The sequence below is a fragment of the Propithecus coquereli genome, unplaced genomic scaffold (assembly GCF_000956105.1).
Source record: "Propithecus coquereli isolate 6110/MARCELLA unplaced genomic scaffold, Pcoq_1.0 Scaffold10, whole genome shotgun sequence".
In the NCBI taxonomy this organism is placed as follows: Eukaryota; Metazoa; Chordata; class Mammalia; order Primates; family Indriidae; genus Propithecus; species Propithecus coquereli.
The window spans coordinates 2,223,543-2,242,946 of NW_012133858.1; the positions used below are offsets into that span (position 1 = coordinate 2,223,543).

The 19,404-nt window shown below is 40.0% G+C and overlaps 1 protein-coding gene across 1 annotated transcript; it reads left to right on the plus strand.

Annotated features, from left to right (window-relative positions):
* The first annotated feature begins 2,989 nt into the window (after positions 1-2,989).
* Positions 2,990-9,125, plus strand: NDUFB4 (NADH dehydrogenase (ubiquinone) 1 beta subcomplex, 4, 15kDa). The gene is made up of 3 exons (XM_012642384.1): positions 2,990-3,250; positions 7,646-7,792; positions 9,002-9,125. Exons 1-3 carry the CDS (start codon positions 3,071-3,073, stop codon positions 9,062-9,064), a joined length of 390 nt encoding a protein of 129 aa, XP_012497838.1. The 5' UTR covers positions 2,990-3,070; the 3' UTR covers positions 9,065-9,125.
* Positions 9,126-19,404: the final 10,279 nt, after the last annotated feature.

The window sequence follows — 19,404 nt, forward strand, 5'->3', positions numbered from 1 at the left end:
TCTGTATTTTTTTCATATACATATTTGCCTGCATATATTTTGTACACCTCTTCAGATGGCAGTGATCTTTGCAATATTGTTTTCTACAGAGGGAAAAGGAAGATAATCCAGTCTTTTCCTGATTCACCTTTCTTACAGTTTCTGCATCCACCTGTTCATCATCTGCTCCCTGAAGCCCTCCCCCATTCACAGAGCTTGACTGCCCCTGCACATTTGCACTAAACTCTGCCACCTCACCACGATACATATACTTGGTCCTTCCAATCTATGTCCTGATGAATTCTGTTAGGAGATTTCTCAGAGACGTAAAAGTCTTCAAAATAGAAAATAATCGTCGATAAAATGACAACTTGTGAAATTGCTCCCCACTTAAATGGTCCAATCTGTTACCCTAGGGTCTACACCCACCTTTATCAAAGGCTTGGTCATTCATTTGGAAATATCCAGCCCTCAAATACAATAAAAATCTATTGCTAAGTAAAATTGCCAATCTTTCAAAAGATGTGGAATTTCATGAAATTGAAAGTGATGTTGATGAAATGCTGGATCCACATGCAAAGTCATTAATAAAGTGGGACCTTACAGAGTCCGACCAGTAACAAATGAAAAAGGGAAAATCAGTAAGAATGATGTTGACATCAGTGCTTCAAAAGGAAAACAACTGATTTCAAAAGATTAAGAGAGGCCCTTGGAAAAACTGGATAAAGCCCAATACTTCTGCAAATATGACCCTGCTATAAAAATCAAATGCTAAGTGAAGGATAATTAGCCATATAAAAGTTATGTCATCCTAAATTGACACTTGAGTTATCAGAATTAGGACATAGTTGCAATTGTAACCTAAAATGTGTTAAATATAAATTCAAGATAAAGTCCCAATCAAGTCTTTTTCTTTCACTGTGGAATCTGGTTCCCCATCTTTAATAGATTCACTCTAAGAGGGGCCTTTTTTGGTACCAATTATATTGAGAAAAGCAAGACCTCTTGTACTTATCTGTTTCTCAAGCATGCAATGTATTTTAAGAATCTTCCCAGGAAATTGTAAAAAATACAGACTCTGGTGTTCCCCTGCCTTACCAATTCTGAATCTCCAAGAACAGAACAGAAACTAGGAGTTAAAAAACAGTCCATATTTTTATTTACTTATTTTAACTTTTTTAGAGTCAGGATCTTGCTATGTTACCCAGACTGGACTCAAACTCCTGGGGTCATGTGTTCCTCCCACATCAGGACTACAGGTGCACCACTGTACTGGCTAAGTTCCAAGTCTTTAAAAATCTCCTAAGCGATCTTTATAATAATCAGGCAAGTGTGGGAATAACCACCTTAACTCATCTTAAGCTCTCTCCCTTTCTCATAACCTTAAGAAATCTATTTTAACCTTGCCAGCTGGCTTGTATTTATTGGACTGCTTTCTTTATCCTTTATTCTTTTTACATGTCCTCCTTCCTAGATCAGTGTCTAATCTGGAAATGAAAGGTTTTTGAAACTTTATCTATGCAGTCTTTAGAATTTTACAGTCTGTTCCTGCTTTTCATATTGTTTTATTAATATTTCAAAACACCTTTGAACAAACCAGAACTTCCTTATTTTTTTCCTCCTTTAAAATTGAGTGTGAGTGATTTGTCTCAGAATTATTTTTCCTGTAGTCCCTCGGCCTGCATTTTCATGAGTCCATTTTGCTCTTTGTTCATCTGGACATTAAACTACTTTGCAAATATTACCATGTTTTGTCTGTTCTTTTTGTGCTGCCTGATTGTCAGCTCCTGGAAGACACACATGGCATCTTCCATTTCTTCTGTATTTCCCCCACTGAGCCTAGAAGATTGACTAAGACTGACTAGTGCACAGTATGCTTCACGTGGTGGGCGCTTAATAAATATTTTAAAAACAGTATTAAAATGTTGAATAAATTTGACAGCAGTGCTGCTCCTCATCATTTCAAGTGCCAACACTTTCTAGGTCCCTTTTCTGCCTAGCAACCATTTCCCAACATACCTACATGTCCCTACACAGCTCAGTCAAGCTGAAGCTCTCTTTTGATCCAGCTTTCCTTGCCCAAGTTATAGAAATGTTGTTTCCATTTTTTTACCCTGAGGAGTATCTTGTTGGTACCCAAAGACCCTGCTGTGTAAGTTGAAGTTGCTTTTTTCCTTTGGTGGTAGTGAGGGGGAGGAGGAAGGACAGCAGAGATGGAAAAGCTTTTATTTCCAATTATCTTAGTTTTCTCCTCGAATTATCTTTTACAGTAAGATACAGTGTCCGTATGTGCATTTTCATATCTGCAAGGAGGTTTTCGTTCTTAGCACCTGAAGAATGCTAAGGATTTTAGGTAAGGGGTTTCAGTATTTTAACTAAGATATTATTCCTTCATGAGCTTTAGTCGATACCTCATTTCCTTCCTGATCTACTACAGTCAGTCAGGCAAGATTTCTCTTATAACATCATTCTCCTATTAGTCATTATTTCATACATACAAAAAATAAGCTTATATTTAAGGTGTATGAACCTGATGTAGTAACGTACAAAAAAACTTTATCTTGGGTAGGGATTTATGTTTTATTACAAAGCACTTGTCATATATTCATTAGTTTATTTAATCCTCACAACAACTTTGCTAGATGGACAGAATAGGGGTCATTATCTCCAGAATAAGGAGACTTTAAGTGACTTATCCAAGGTCACACAGCGTGGGCAGACTCACATTGAAAAATCAGGACTTCTGACTTGACACCCAGTCCCATTTCCCAGTCTTCGCCAGTCTCCCACAGCTTAACTTTACATAATAAGCTCTGGTTATGTCAGTAGAGATAAGGCTGCCAGGAAGAAGCAAAGGAGTGACAGATGGATATGGGGGGGAGGGGGGCGGATGAGAACATACTGCGCACGCGCAGATCGCTAAGCGCGCGCATAAGTGTCCCGGAAACTTGGGCAAAGACGCTGAGCTCCCTGTTAAATTCCAGCCCCAACGTCACGCTAACGCGCAGGCGCACTTCCTGAAGCTAAGGGTTAGAATAAAGAGGGAGGGCCTCAGAGTCGCGCAGGCGCAGTTGTGTGCTGGGGCGCCAAGATGTCGTTCCCAAAGTACACTCCGTCCCGCCTGGCCACTCTGCCCCCGACCCTCGACCCGGCCGAATATGACATATCTCCGGAAACCCGGCGGGCGCAAGCCGAGAGGTTGGCCATAAGAGCCCGGCTTAAACGGGAGTACCTGCTTCAGTACAACGACCCCAACCGCCGAGGGCTCATTGTGAGTGGGGGGCAGGCCGGGCGGGAACCGAGGGCCCGAGTCCAGGCGGCCCCCTCGGGATGGGTAGCCCAAAGTGGCCAAGGAGACCACGCAGGGTGGCGGCGACCGTTTCCGATCAGTATGTTAGACGCATATCCTCTTCCAGGCCCAGAGAACAGGCCCGCTCACTAGCCCTTTGACCTTGGCCACAGAGCTCGGTGGTCAAGAGGACGGGCTCTGGACTGAGACAGACATGGCTGGGTTTGAATCCTGGATTAATTCCCACTTGAGTGACCTCGAGAAGGTTATTCAACTCTGCTTAGCCTCGGTTTTCCCATCTGAAAAATGGGTGTGATACAGTACTTCCAGTTTTATGAGATTGTTGGGAGGATTAAATGAGGTAAGGCACGTGACTGGCCTAGCACAGTGCCTTGCTTGTAACACGTGATCAGTGATCAGAAAATATTTACATATATATTTATAAAATTTAAAAAGTTGCTTTTTACTTTTCAGTTCACATTTCATAAGGATACTGCTCTCCTGATGGAAATGGAGTGGTTCTTCAACCTATATCTTTTAAAGACCCTGAAGCTTCAGGCTTTGGAATCAGACCCCCAGGCACTACACATTGGCAGACTATAATGACCTTGGGCAACTTACCTAACCACTCTGAAAAATTACAGTTTTCTGATGTTCATATGAAGATGTATACTCTTCGTAGAATTGTTGTGAGGCTAAATGAGATAGTCTATGTAATATTCCCACCACAAAATATATGCCCAGTAAACTGGTACTTATTATTTAACAACTGTGCTTTTAGATAGTTTTCTGTATGAGAGCTGTCTAAATATGTTAAAATATGATGTTTAAAAAAAAAAAAAACAGGCCGGGCGCGGTGGCTCACGCCTGTAATCCTAGCACTCTGGGAGGCCGAGGCGGGCAGATTGTTTGAGCTCAGGAGTTCGAGACCAGCCTGAGCAAGAGCGAGACCCCGTCTCTACTAAAAATAGAAATTAATCGGACAACTAAAAATATATAGAAAAAATTTGCCGTGTATGGTGGCGCATGTCTGTAGTCCCAGCTACTTGGGAGGCTGAGGCAGGAGGATTGCTTGAGCTCAGGAGTTTGAGGTTGCTGTGAGCTAGGATGACACCGCAGCACTCTAGCCCAGGCAACACAGTGAGACTCTGTCTCAAAAAAAAAACAAAAAAAACAAAAAGACTTCCCAACGGTTGCACTGGTGTTCTCTAGGAATTTTTGGAAGTTATGAGGATTGAAGGAAAGTTATATGATGTGCCAGGCACTATACTAAACCCTTCTTCGAGCATTATTTAATTCACATATCACAACTATTCAGAAAACTAAGGTGTTACTATCCCCATTTTACAAGTGAGAAGACGATATGGGAAGGACAAGTAGCTTATACAGAGATATCCCCTTAGCAAGTGATAGAGCAAAATTTGAACCCTGGCTTGTGTAACCCACAGCATATGCTTTTAACTAGTTGCCTGTACTCCAACGAGGTACTCCAGCCAATATCTTGTTTACTTGGGAAGAGGTGCAGAGATCCACAATTATTACCTACATACTCACATGATTGGGTTTGACGTGTTAGAGAGTATACTATAGTAAAAAAGAAATAAGGCCTCATTCAGACCTGAGGTTGAAACCCCAGATCTTTTGTAATATCTTCCAGCTCTATGACTCAGGGCAGTTTCAGTTTTCTCATATGTAAAATAGAAGTAATAATACCTGCCTCTTTGGTTGTTCTTTTAATTAAATGAGTGTGTGACACAATCATTTATTAATCAGTACATGTAAATTGTCTAATCTTTAAGAATGATTGATTCAGTCAGATAATAGCTCAGGGTCATAATGAGCCTGTTTTAGATGCTTTTGTAACAGTGGAGAACAAAACAGGCAAAAATCCTTGTCCTCATAGAGCTTTCTTTCCAGTGGGGGAGACAAGCAAGAAACAAGTTAAAAAACTAAATTATTTAACATATCACCTAGTGGTAAGCGATAAGAAAACAAAGTAGGGGAGGGGATCCCAAGTGTTTATATGTAGCAGGGAAGTTAAACCCCTACAGTTTTAGATAGGCCCAAGGAAGGTCTCAATTGGAAGATGACATTTGAATAAAGATCTGAAAGAAGTGAGGTGAGGAAGCTAGCTGTGCAGCTCTCTGGGAAAGTAGCATTGTGGTGAGAGGGGACAGCAAGTGCAAGGGCTGTTGGGCAGCAGTGTGCCTGATTAATTAAAAAATTACTGAAGAGACCATCGTGGCTAAAGTGGAGAAAGGTGAGGGCAGAGAGGTACCTGGGACTAGATCACACCAGGTCTTGGTCACTGTAAGGACTTTTACTGAGTAGAGAGTCACATAATCTGGATTTACATTTTAGCAAGACCTTTGACTGCTTAGTTGAGAATTGACTATGGGGAAACAAGGACAGGAGGAGGGAGACTAGTTAGGAGGCTTTTGCAGTAATCTGATCTCTTAGTTGATGGTGGCTACCAGGGTGGCAGCAGGGGAGGTGGTGGGAAGTGGTCAGTTCAGAGTGCATATTGAAGTAGAGCCAACCAGGTTTGCTGGCAGATTGGATGTGATGTGTGAGAGGAAGAGGGAGTCAGGGATGACTCCAAGGTTTTTGACCTAAGCAGCTGGAAGAATGAAGTTGCCTTTTCCAAGGTGAAGAAGAGTGTGAGTGGAGCAGGTATGCAGGTGGAATGAAATACTGGGAAATTTGTTTGGATATGTTTGGGGAGATAAGGAGGAAAAGAGCAGAAGAGATGAAGAGAGAATGTCCAAAAAGTTAGGAGGAAAACCAAGCAGGTGTGGGCCCTGGAAGTCAAGTGAAGATATTATTTCAAGAAGGAGTTTTTACCATGTCAAATGCTGCTGAGAGTCATAGGACATTGAGTGGTGTCAAAGGAGGAAAACTGTCCCCTATGGTGTGTCTTTTACAACCTCTCTTAATCTCTTCTAATAACAGTACTGGGCTCAGTGAACCATGGTCATGGGACTATTGATATTTTTATGAAATGTCTGTTCCTGGAAGACAGATCTGGCAGATCTTAAAGCATAGAGAGGTGACTGGCAGATTGAGAAGTGTGTCATTGGATAGTCATTCAAATTCATTTATAGCAGAAAAGGTGTAAGAATAGATGTATTTATCCTTTAAGATGTTGAGCTCACACAACCCCTTGGACCTGTATCTTGTGTCCTTACCCTCTTTACTGTTTGCAATACAGGTGTAGTAAACAATGCTGCAGAATTTGCTTTTATTTTAATATGGTATGATAATATTAATAGTTTCTAGAGCAGCAGAAGGTATTTTTGGACTTTTGAATCTAGTAGTGAAGGCTCACACCCTTGAAGAATTTCAATCTGATTGTAAAGAAGGGGAGTATTTCCATCATAAGGTTTTTTTACTTCTGAGCTCCAGCTGATCATCTGAGGGTAAATTTGCTGTAATTCAGTTTGGTTTGAAATATGGCTGTGGAAGACCCAGTTACATTATTTTAGTCCTGCCAATCATGACTTCCTGGTGTTGGTTAGGACCTTGAATGTTCATGTCATATATTAAAGTCTTAAGGCTGATTTTGTTTGCTTATTTTTATCTGTCAGTTAATTGGAGAGACTAATTTTGTAAAATCATTTGGGGATTTAGCTAATTAAACTTAATTATGTGTTTGGGGGTAGATTTGCTATTCTTGGATAGTTATTCCAGTATAAATATATTAAAATAGACAATTACTTTTTTTTTTTAACTAAGACAGTCTGATTATTTTTCTTTAACAACTTTGACCTTTCTATAAAACTTTTAATAGTGTGAAATGTACCAATTTGGCTTTTAAAATATCAGTCATCAGCTTAAAAAACTTACATTCAGAGGTAGTCTACCTCCTTCTTCATTTTCCTGCAGCTTATTTGTAGCTTGGAAGACAGTGTGGGGATAGCATTAGAGAGTGTCCTGGAACGAAATCAAAGCATGTTAGAACATATGAAATCTTTTTCTCTTCATCGGGAATATGATTCTGATGTGGGGTTCTGATGGTCACACTTCAAGAAAGATAACAAAGCTAAAAACAGTCCAGAGAAGTATAGATACAAATGACATATGAGAAAAAGTAGCTTCTCTGACAATTTAAAAAGATTACAATTCTTAAATAAATAGAAAGCTGAAGGGTGATAGAAGAGTTTTTTAAATTCTGAAGAATTTGAACAGGATCATCAGAGAATTATTTAAAAAATACTAGAAATGAAAGATCTTCTCTGAAGCTATTTAGGAACATTCATTAACTTAACTATTACAGAGAACGAAAGGCATCTCTGTGCTCCTTCATAAGGGATGAAATTGTTTCTCAATATGGCCCTTTTTAAAGTCTATTACTTGGTTTGTTTTTATTAATTTTAGGAAGATCCTGCCTTGATTCGTTGGACCTATGCAAGATCAACAAATGTCTATCCCAATTTCAGACCCACTCCCAAGAACTCACTCTTAGGAGCTGTGTTTGGAATTGGGCCCCTCGTCTTCTGGTATTATGTTTTCAAAACTGACAGGGTAAGTATTAGGACCAGATATTTAGTATTTGTGTGATAGGGCCCCTCGGTAGGTGCCAGCTGCAGCTCTTTTCTCTTGATTGCCACACCAGTGCCCCTCCCACCTTGGCCCTGTGTTCTGCCTTCCCTTCCTGTCATCTTTTACCTTTATTCTTTTCCAGCTGGAGTTAAGTCAGAAAGTTTCATTTATGTTTGGTTTTATTGCTTTATTGTTTCAACTAGTATAGAAATATACTTTGTTAAAAATCATAGTAGCCTCTGGGTCTTTCAAATTTAATTTAATGGCTGCTTTAGAACTTAAAGTAATAAAATGGTCAACTTAAATTTCTAAGACTTGATCTTAGCTCATGGAAGAGTTTTCCTCGTGTGTTTTAGATAGTATAAATAAATTATGCTGTGATTATTAAGCAAAGGAATACCAAAATAACTTTAAAAAGTTAATTTGGTTTTTCTCATTAGAAGATATGTAGAAATTAAACTTTTCTATTCTGATTACCCTTTAGATCATTTCTCTGCAAATATTTTATTTATTTTTCTTAATTCATTTATTTTAAAAAGAGATGATGTTTATTGGGTCAAGTATTAGTAGATATGTAAATCATTAATGTTTTCTGTTTGCATGAATTCTAGTTATGTTGGTCGCATTTTGTGAATTAATGAATGTTAAAACCTATTAATACTCTAGCGACAGAGAAGCAAAAGTGGCCTGTGTTGGGAATCAGAGGCCTGGGTATCTGATTGCAGAGAAAGCCAAGCTTATCTTTGGCACTAGACCACTCCACTTCTGGTGCTAGACCCCCAGGCCTTGTGTTGCCAACTAGCCTGGAGTCCACCCATTTGGCTTTGTCTTAAACTGGCCAATCTACTCTCCTGTTAGAGCTTATGTATTTTGATTATTTGATAAATGACCTACTTAACAGAAAGATTGTCCCCACTTTCCCAGAGGTGTTTACATTTTTCTTTCAATGTATGCTTTTTGGGGGGATAATATAGTTGTAATTACTAAAATGTGAGTAAGATATTTTTGAATAGGAGTGTTTTTTTATTGTCCCTTTAGTTCTTTAGGTTACTGTTTCCTCATACACTCCCTGAGCTTTAGACTGTGGGATAGAAATTAAGTTTGGGATGTTTCATTCTGTTTTTCAGAGTTGTACCATAGGTTGTGCCAGAGTTCATTGCTTTTAATGTACTTTTTTTTCTGTCTATACAGGACAGGAAAGAAAAACTTATCCAGGAAGGAAAATTGGACCGAACATTTAATATTTCATATTGAGTCTGGTAATCATGAATACATGTATTCATGCTTAAATAAATCTTCTATTAATCATTAAATAGTTTCTCTTTCTTAATATTACCTTGTTTGAATGTTAAAACTTATTAACATCCTACCAACAGAAGCAAAAGTGGCCTGTGCTGGGAATCACTGCTGTCAGAGTGACAGCAAACATTTGCTGGACATTGTACAATCCTTGCTTTCTAAGAGCTCATAGTTTAGTGAAGAAACAGATTCATGTTCAATCATTCAGTCATTCAGCAAATGAGTGTTAACTATGAGCCAGCACTGTGTTAATGTGCTAAGACTATAGAAGTCAGTAAGACAGACTTAGTGCCTACGCTTAAGGAGTGAGTACACACTCTGACAGTTGTTTATTGAACAATTATTATTTGAGTGCTTGTTAGGTGTCTGGTACTATTTAATACCTAAGTCTGGCCCCAGCTCCAGTGGTAAATGCAGCAGAAGAGTAACACCAGTGTAAAAAGTACAACAGAGATTCAGGAAAATGATGTAGGCAGGCTGATGAGGAATGAGGAATTTAGGGAGATGGCATTTGACGTAGGCTCTGAAGTTCACAAGCCTGACAGGACAAAACAGGAGCACGAAAGGGCAAGATGTGCTGGATTGGGGGCCACTGTGGGGTGGGAAGATGGAGAGTGGTGTCATAGTGAGGAACAGAAATATGGCTAAGAGCATGGGCTTTGGAAGTCAGATCTAGGTTGGAATCCTAGGTTGTGGTTAACAGTTGGAATACTGGGCCTCCATTTCCTCATTTATAGCATGGAGATAGTAATGCCTACTACCTCACAGGGTCATGAAGTTGAAAAATGAAATAACAGAGTATTATTAAAGCTGCTGGCTGAGCACTGCTGCTCATACCTGTAATCCCAGTACTTTGGGAGGCTGAGGCAGGAGGATCACTTGAGCCCAGGAGTTCAAGACCAGCCTGGGCAATGTAGAGAGACCTAGATTTACAAAAATAAAATAAAGCTACCCTATGCTTTGTAGTTCAGTCTTGAAACAGGGTGACAGTCTCATCTACAAAGGAAGAATAAAATCAAGTGCTGTAGATGATCAGAATGTTCTTTAGAGCTAGTTTACATGAGTATATTGGTTTTTAACTTTCAAAGCATATTTATGACTATTCTCTCATTTGATCGTTATATTAGCCCAGGTTACCCTAAATAGCAGAGCCTGAGAGAAAGTATTCTATGTGGGTAGTTTATGTTAGGAAGTGACCTGAAAGAACAGGAGTGGGAAGTTGGGAAGAGTGAAACACGAAGGAGGGAAACCCCATCAAGTGTGTGCCGTTGAACCGTTGTCTCTAAGAGTAACGGGCTCCCCCTGGGGACCTTCTGAGGAGCCCTGTAGGATGTACACAGAATTTTCCCTCCAGAGATGGAAAAAACAAATATCCTCTCTCCATTGGCCAAAAGTTATCCCATGCCATTCCCTTGTATTTCCAGGTATGAACATGTGCAGAATGGCTGTTTTTACAAGCATCACGTGCAGCAGGAAGGAAGCTTAGGGCAGAAGGCAAGTGATGTGCTGTGCAGCTGAGGTGAAGCAGTCAGTTCACACCTGTAGGCAACTAACTGATTGTGGCAGCAGTAAGTGGAGTAAACAGACTAAGAGCATGTGAGGCAGGCATACTTCACACCATGCACTGCTTGGATCTGTTTGTGTACACATTGAGTCCAAACTATAACATGTCCTTCAAGGTGATGGCTCTGTACAATCTCTACAGAACACTTACTATGGGACCATGAGTGGAAGAAGATACAGTCCACACTGTTGCAGCTGGCCTGGAGGCCATAACCGATACTCATTATCTCCCCCAGTCATGCTTTCTAGATTTCTCTTCTTTGGCCATCACTTTAGCAGGTTCAGATTGCTCCTGATGGGATCCCCACGGCCTTCATTTTTAAAGATCAGAACCTTAGTTACTCTAGCATCAGGCTGGCCTTTGTCATAGCAATTGACTGTTTACGTTAGACTGGATGTGGAAGCAATGGGATGCTCCAGTGAATACCCTGGGCTCCATACATGTCCTTTCCTGCCCCTATTGTGTGGCAGAACCCTAGCTCCTTGTAAGCAGGCTCACTGCTGCCAAAAGGGAAACTTTTGTCTACTTTTTCCCAGGTACAAGAAGCCCCAAGTGACCAGAAAATAGTTATAGCTTCGGATCATTGTGTTTCCCTGGTGAAAGTGTTCTCCTGCCCCACTGTGGGAAGCAGGACTTCTTGTCCAGCAGAATCTAAATTTGTAGGACCAGAAGCACACATTCCACAAGGAGTCACTGGGATGGCAAAGGGGGCCAATCCTACTTCGTTCTCTTGGTTCTTGGACTCGGAAATTCTAGCTACTGGACATGTTATGGTATCTATGACCATTAGTTCATTGCATGCACCACATTATCACCTCTAAGCCTCCACCCAGCAGGACGTTCCCAAGCTGGTACCTTAGCTAAGCCTTTAATAGGCTTAGCTATATTCATTTGTGCCTTATAGCTGCTGTTTCCACCTGACCACATTACTCAGTGCTTCTGACATTATCCAGGTCATGATGGGCAGCTCTGGTTGAATGGTCACTTCATCTCATGGTGGATACCCAGCTGCTCTTGGAATGGTGAGTTGTTCTTTGGTGCAGAAGGCATGGCCTTGCTCCAGAACCTTAGGAGTCAGCGCTGTAACTATCCTATTGCCAGGTCTAGCAAGAGACTCCAAGCGGCATCCTTATCTACCGTGGATACCTGTAGTATTAGCTCTATTGTGTTATATGACCCAAGCTGCTTGCACTGTAGCCTGGGTCTGCTGCAGAGCCCTCTCTGGGCTCCATTAAAAACTGGCAGCTTTGCGAATTTCCCCATAAATGAGTTGGAGCAGTGTTCCCAAGTAGGGTATGTATTGCCTCCAGAATCCAAAGAGACCCACAAAGTGCTGTGCTTCTTTCTTTCTTTCTTTCTTTCTTTCTTTCTTTCTTTTTGTTCTCCTTCCTCAGCATTAAAAGCTTTCATCTCTCTCCCTTCAGTAGCTGTTTCTTTCTTAATAGTGGAGGGTGTGAAGTGGAACAACTTGCCCTTTTCTTTGGAGAGGATATCCTGGCATGCTGAAGACTACTGGATCCCTACAAACATCAGCGATGTGGGAGGCTCCTAAACATTTACAGAGATGATCTCCCAATTTCTGTGTCTTATACTAGAGCATTGAAATAATGAGCCTAATCTATGAGTGAACAAAACTTTGAGGCAGAAATAATAGAAGGTGTGAGAAATGGATTCAAGGGGGCCAGGGTGGTAGAGACCTGCAGTAGCTGTGTGTAATGGCAGCATGCTGGAGTGACGATCCACGAATTTCTGCAAAACAGATCTTAAAACCATTTTGGATCTACAGCTACCATCCCTCGTCAGTGAGACTTGGCCGAATCATGAGATTTCCATTTCCAATTTCCATGTAGTACCTGTTTCCTAATTTGCCCCTGCCTGCATCATTACAATAACCCTCTGCCCCTACCTCAGAGCTCACTCCTCCGCCCCTCTTAATGGGCATTATTCTTGAATTGTTCTCCAGATCTCAAAGAATTGTATTACTTTATTTCATTTTACTAGAGGGCAAAAACAGAAGGAATCCTACTCCTACCTTCAGTCTTCTTTTTTAGACAACTTTAGTGTACCAGTAGTCCCCCCTTATCCACGGTTTTGCATTCCACAGTTTCAGTTAAACAAAGTCAACTACAGTCCCAAAATAGGTAATATGACATTTGGTGAGAGAGGGAGACAGAGAACACATTCACATAACTTATTACAGTATATTGCTGTAATTGTTCTATTTTTTTATTGTTTTTGTTCTCTTATGGTGCCTAATTTATAAATTAAAGTTTATCATAGGTATGTATGTATAAGAAAAAACAGTATATATAGGGTTCCATATATCCATGCTTTCAGACCCCCACTAAGGGTCTTGGAACATATCCCCCATGGATAAGAGGGGACTACTATATTCATATGCAAATTAAGTAAAAGAATAAAATAAAAATCTCTCCCAACTTCATCACACAGGCATGATATTTTGATATACAGTTGTCCTTCAGTATCCCCAAGGGATTGGTTTGAGGACTCCCTGCGGATAGCAAAATCTGCGGATGCTCAAGTCCCTTATATAAAATGGTGTAGTATTTGCATATAACTTGTGCACATCCTCCTTTAAATCATCCATATTAGTTACAATACTTAATATAATATAAAGGCTGTGTAAATATTTGTTATACTGTATTAGTTATTTGTATTTTTAAAATTATATTGTTTTATTCATTTTTTTTTTCAAATATTTTCAATCCACGGTTGGTTGAATTCATGGATGTGGAACCTTGGAATATGGAGGGCCAACTATATATTATTTTTTTTTCTACGTCTCAAAATTAGGAACATATATCCTTCTAAAGTGTTTTTCTTTCCTCTGTGCTTATACAAGAGATCCACTGTGTATGATTCGTAAATTTCTGGCCCAATGAATTGTCATGAACATCTTTTCATACAATGACTTTTCTGCGACTTTTTATTTTTTTGAGAAAAGTTCTCACTTTGTTGTCCAAGCTGGAGTGCAGTGGCATCATCATAACTCACTGTAACCTCAAACTCTTGGGCTCACGCGATACTCCTGCCTCAGCCTCCCGAGTAGCTGGGCATACAGGTGTGTGCCACCACGCCCAGTTAATTTTTTATTTTTATATTTTTAGGTTTGTTTTTTTAGTAGAGATGAGGTCTTGCTTTGTTGCTTAGGTTTTAGTACCCTTAGTAATAGGAAAAACATTTCTAGTATATGCTTGGTACCTAAATGTTGAAAGAAGGCAGTACCCAAAGGAATTTTTGCATAGTAGGATTTTTAAAAACTTTACCATTGGGAAAAAATGAGCAGTGTGTTCTTGAGAATTTAATCAGTTTCAAAAGGTTTTTTTGTCGGTCAGGAACAATGTCCCAAATCACACCAAGAAGTGGTCTGATGAGGACACCAATTGCCACCTCATCTGAGCACCAAATGCTGCCATCTGTCTGAATAATGCGCTAGCCGTGGGCATTGGGCACGGGAGCCCACACTGGCACTGCTGAGCAGCCAAAAAATGACAAGTGTGTGATGAGGAAGGTAACCAGGAACCAGCTCATAAGGCCCTTAACACTGAAGGAGTTGAGACTTCAGCCTGATGGCAGTGAGAGCCATTGAGGGTATTAAGGACTAACCTGACTGGATTTGCATTCCTGGAAGATCACTCTGGTTCCTGGGTAGAGGAGGATTGCAGGGCAGGAGAGGCTGCAGGAGGACCAGTAATCAGGCTGTTGATTTTCAATCAGACACGATTTTCAATTTTTGAGACAGCTCTCAATGCAGAACAAAGCAGTCCCTGCCAATCCCAAGATGACTCACTTGGATGTGAATGTGTTAAAAGCTTTATGAAAGTCTAAATATATTATCTTTATTAGTTCCCCTTTATGCACATGCATGAGCCAGACTTCTTAATAATTCCTTATCCTTGTATGACATCCCTTTCCCTTCTCTGGAACAATACTGCTTCCCTAACAGGCTGGTTTAAGAATTATACTATGTCTTTATTACAGATCCTGCCTGGATAAAAAGATCACATCCAAGCTCTGATTGAAATCCCTTCGGGTCCAGTCTCTGATTTATTTTCCGTTTTATGTTTTCTCATTCCTAGTGGCACCTGGCAGTCTTTTCGTAACTTATTATCTATCTCTGTATTCTTCAGTATAATTAATGGAGTATTTGAAGAAATTAGAGATCTGTACAAGAAGCTGTCTTGAACAAATTCACATGATTACAAAATATAGATACCACTTTAAAATTACTAAAAATATAATTCTATAAACATGACAAGATTCTGGATTTTCAAAGCTTTCACTGCCACTTTCTACAAATAGAATTTGATAGTGTTTCTATTTCTCTGTTAGAGGACCCTTTTGTACCTATACATATGACTGTAATACTTCCAGTAGTTTCCCCTCTGGCTGCCTTGTTTACTGCCATTTTTCTGGCTAAGGTAGAGACTCCTGCCTCTGCTGATACTCCTGTGGCCTGGAGAGACACCAAGCCACATCACCTATTTGGAGACCCTTCATTCTGAGTTACTAAGAAAGTGCAGTGTGCATTGATCTCTCGGCTGAGCTTTAGGATTCAAAAGATTAAAGGAAGCTCAATGTCTGACATCTGACCTCTGGATTTCCCTGGAGATGGATGGCTGGTGGAATGTCTGAGATTTCTGGAGCAAACCTGGTACTGTAGTTTAAGTTTACTCTTTCCCTTAATCACAAGGAGTATCACCATATCAGTTTTGAATCATTTTTTTTAAATTTCAAAGTATTAAGGGGGTACAAATGTTTTTGGTTACATAGATCGCTTGTGTATAATAGTACTTGAGTCATGGCTATAAGTGCACCCATCACCCAAATAGTGTTTTTTATACCCATTTAATCAATCTTTACTTCTGTCACCAATTGCATTTAAACCATTCACCTCTTTTTAATAATTAGGTTCTGAAAGAATCTTGGGATGGGAGGAAGGAGAAAACTAGCCAAGGCTGCTCCAGAAATCAATATAGGAGGGACTCAGGAGCTGTAATCTGGCAGGAAATTGTTCAGGGTAGGAGGAGAAGGTGGTAGGGGACTTCTCTTGAAACTTTGCACAGCTAAGCACTTTTTAAAAAATTTACTTTATGTGTTTCATATCCATTAAAAACACAAAGATTTCTAAAAAGGGTTTTCTCCATATTTTATGTCTTAATAAGATGGAGAAAGCATCAAAGAGTAGTAGTATTTTATATTTTGGATGGCTTGAGTGGAGGGTAGATGGAGATGGGACTGGTCCATTACCCTGAAGCCATCTATTGCAAGCTGAGCACACAGCTTCCCCTCCAAAATCATGCTCTGCAGAGATGATTTGGTCCTTTCAGGGCGTTTGGGAGGAGATGCCAATGCAGGTTGCAAGGAGGATGCACTGCTATTGAATTTTATTTATTTATTTATTTTTTATTATTTATTTATTTATTTTTTTAATTTTCCATGGATGAAGCGCAGGCGGGGCACATCCTATTGAATTTTTATAGGACACTGCATTGGGCAAACACTTATGGAGCCCCAGACATTTGCAGAGCACTGAGGATACTACTATGAAGAAGATACAGCTCCTTCTTAGAGGAAGTCATAATGGAGAAAGACAATTACAGCAGCTGACACTTACTAAGCTCTGGCATGTGTTCCAGGCACTAAGCTAAACTAAGGGCCTCACACACCTCTCAAAGTATCTCAAAACGACCCTTTTAGGTAGGTCCTAATATCCCCATTATGTAGATGAGATTTAGAGGGGTTAGTTTGCCCAAGTCTGCGGAGGTAATAAGGTAGGACTTCCATCTGGGCAGCTTGACTCCAGAGGGCAAATCTTCAACCATTCTTTGACAGGGAGGGGGATTGGTTTGGTGGGGAGTCAGGTACTGAGAAAGGACACCTAATCCAGCCTGGGGGTTTAAGAGATGGCCTTTAGAGAACAGGGACTCTCACTTGCGCTTTTAGGTTTTCTAGTACATTCACAGACTTATAGACTGTTAGAGCTAGAAGTATCTTTAAAGATCTGCTAATTTCGTGGCCTAATTCTGTAGGAAAGGTTTGGACAGGAGAAATGACTTGTCCAATTCTTCAAGAAATCCTTCTAATTCTAGGATTAGGATGCTAGGTTTTGATTAGAAACTACTGCTCTGATTGCCACGTCACCTACTTGTGATTAGAAGTGAGACTGTCAGTTGCTAAAGACAATTGCCAACTTTCTTATGTCACCCAAAGAGAAGATTTGAAAAGCCATGTTAATAGGGAGTAATTTGGGGAGAAATCAGGCAGAGTTTGGAGGATTTTTTGTGTAAGGCAAGTATTGGTAGATTTGTCTCTTCTTGGGGCTGTGAGAATGAAGGTATTAGATTCCAACCCAATGTCCCCTACATCATTCTTACTGGAGTGCCACAGGAAGGTATCCATGATGGGCACTAGCTGTTGCCTACCAATACCTACTCTCCCCTTTTTTCCTGATTTTTTCAGGAGGCTGGTGGAGATCACTTTATCTCCGGGAGGGTACGCATGACTCCAGCCCCAGGGAATGAAGCAGGAATTGCCAGGGACTGGAGTAAGCAGGGCCATATGACCCAGTTGTGCCCGTAAGACCTAAGGAGAAGTCTGTGGGTGCGGACTTCCTTTCCAGAGTAAAAAGATAATATTTTCCCAGGAGACAGCCTTCTGTCCCTTCACCCTTTTGCTTTCCCTCACAACCTTTGACCTGGAACATGGATGTGAGGCCTAGAAATGAAGATGATAAGACAATATGCCAAGATCAGGGGAGCAAAAAATCAGAAAGAACTTGGATAACTTTGTGTTAACGTTTTCCCCATCCTGAACTGCCAAACCTCAGACTTCTTTTATGAGATAAAGCCCTAGTTGTTAAGCTAATGTTAGTTTTTCAGGTACTTATAGTTGAATGCATTCTTATTGATATATATCCTTTTATTAAAAGAAGTGGTATCGTAAAATATAAGTGTACTTTAGATTTTAATTTTATTCATAGAATCTAAAATAAAGGCAGTAAATGCTCATAAATGAGTGAAACTGCCCCATTTGTTAAATTTCTCTTCCAGGGGACTGCATAGAATTGCATATGCTTGCTTTTTATTATATAAGGTATCACCATTAATAGTGCTATAGTAGGTTGTATAAAAGCTTCTGATGTAATTTCAGATTTTAAAAACCCAGATTAGGATAATTAGAGTCTCGAGGGCCCGCATAATCTAGATGATGTAGCATCGGTGCTCTTAACTACACACTACACTGCCTCACAACAGCATAAATTTTGGGCATAGTTCATATTTTGTGACATAATTATATGAAGATAATAGCTAATATTTGTGTATGTTCACCATGTGCTGAAAAGTTTTAATGCATTTCTTATTTAACCCTCACAAAATCCCTTGAAATATATCATTTCCTTTCAAACAAGGAGGTAAGGCTTAGGGAGGTTAAATCACCTACTCAAGCTCCTTCAACTACAAAAGTACAGTCTGGATTCCAGAGCTCGTTTTCTTAATTATTATTTCTAAAAAATAAAATTAATGGATAATGGTAATTATATATTAATAATCTAATAATTATATCCAAAACAAATGTATCAAGATGCAAATCCAAAAAAACACCCCAGTATGAATAATAGCTACTTGTTATACAATGCTGCTTATGTGATAGATTCTGTTACAAGCGATTTACTTGTCCTAACTCATTTAATTCTCAAACTATGAGGTAGCTGCCATCATTATCATTTTACAGCTGAGGAAATAGAAACTCAGAGAGGTTAAATAACTTATTCAGGTTCACACAGCTAACAAGTTGTAGAATCTGAATTTGAATCCAGGCAGTCCGGCTCTAGCATCTGTTCTCTTAACTACACACTACACTGTCTCGCAAACGCATAGATTTTGGACACACCTGAGATTTTGTAATATAATTATATAAAGTTGAATATATCAGATTGAAGGCTAGCTGATCACTAAATGTAACAAAAAAGTTTAATTGCCAACACTCAAGTCTATTTTTTTCATATTAGTAGTAAAGTGTTTTTCCAGAAGGACACAATTTCCTTCAAATCCAGAATTTTGAAGCAAGTTTGAAGTCTTTCATCACTCTAGAAAATCACAATACAGAAATTGCACATTAATTTTCAACTTATATAGAGTTTATATCTAGGCCTTAGGCTTCTTAACTTGTCTCTTCTCCTCCCACAACTCTCCCTGTACCCACCTGGGCTCCCTTGCAGGGTTGTGCTTTCTGATGGGAGGCAGTGTCCCTCCCCACCTCTGCCCTGCAGCCTGCTTTTCCGCCTGGGTAATTCCTTACTCCACATCTCCAACCCATTCCATTATGTGTTTACCTAGAAGTTGGGAGCTTTAGGGATTTTCCTTTCCTTTCTGTAGACCCTAAGAAACCCTGATTTGGCCAGACCTGGTGGCATGCACCTGTAGTCCCAGTTACTCAGGAGGCTGAGGTGGGAGGATCGCTTGACCCCAGAAGTTTGAGGCCAGCCCGGGCAACACAGCAAGACCCCATCTCTAAATATATATATATGTATGTGTGTATATGTGTGTATATACATATATATATATGTATATAAAACAAAAACCACACCTGATTTGGACCAGACTTTGAGGTTGGAAACAGGGGTGTTTTGGATACTGATTTTAAATTTCCAAAACAGTGGTCCTTAGCCTTGACTGTACACTGTAATCACCTGAGGAGTTTCCAGAAA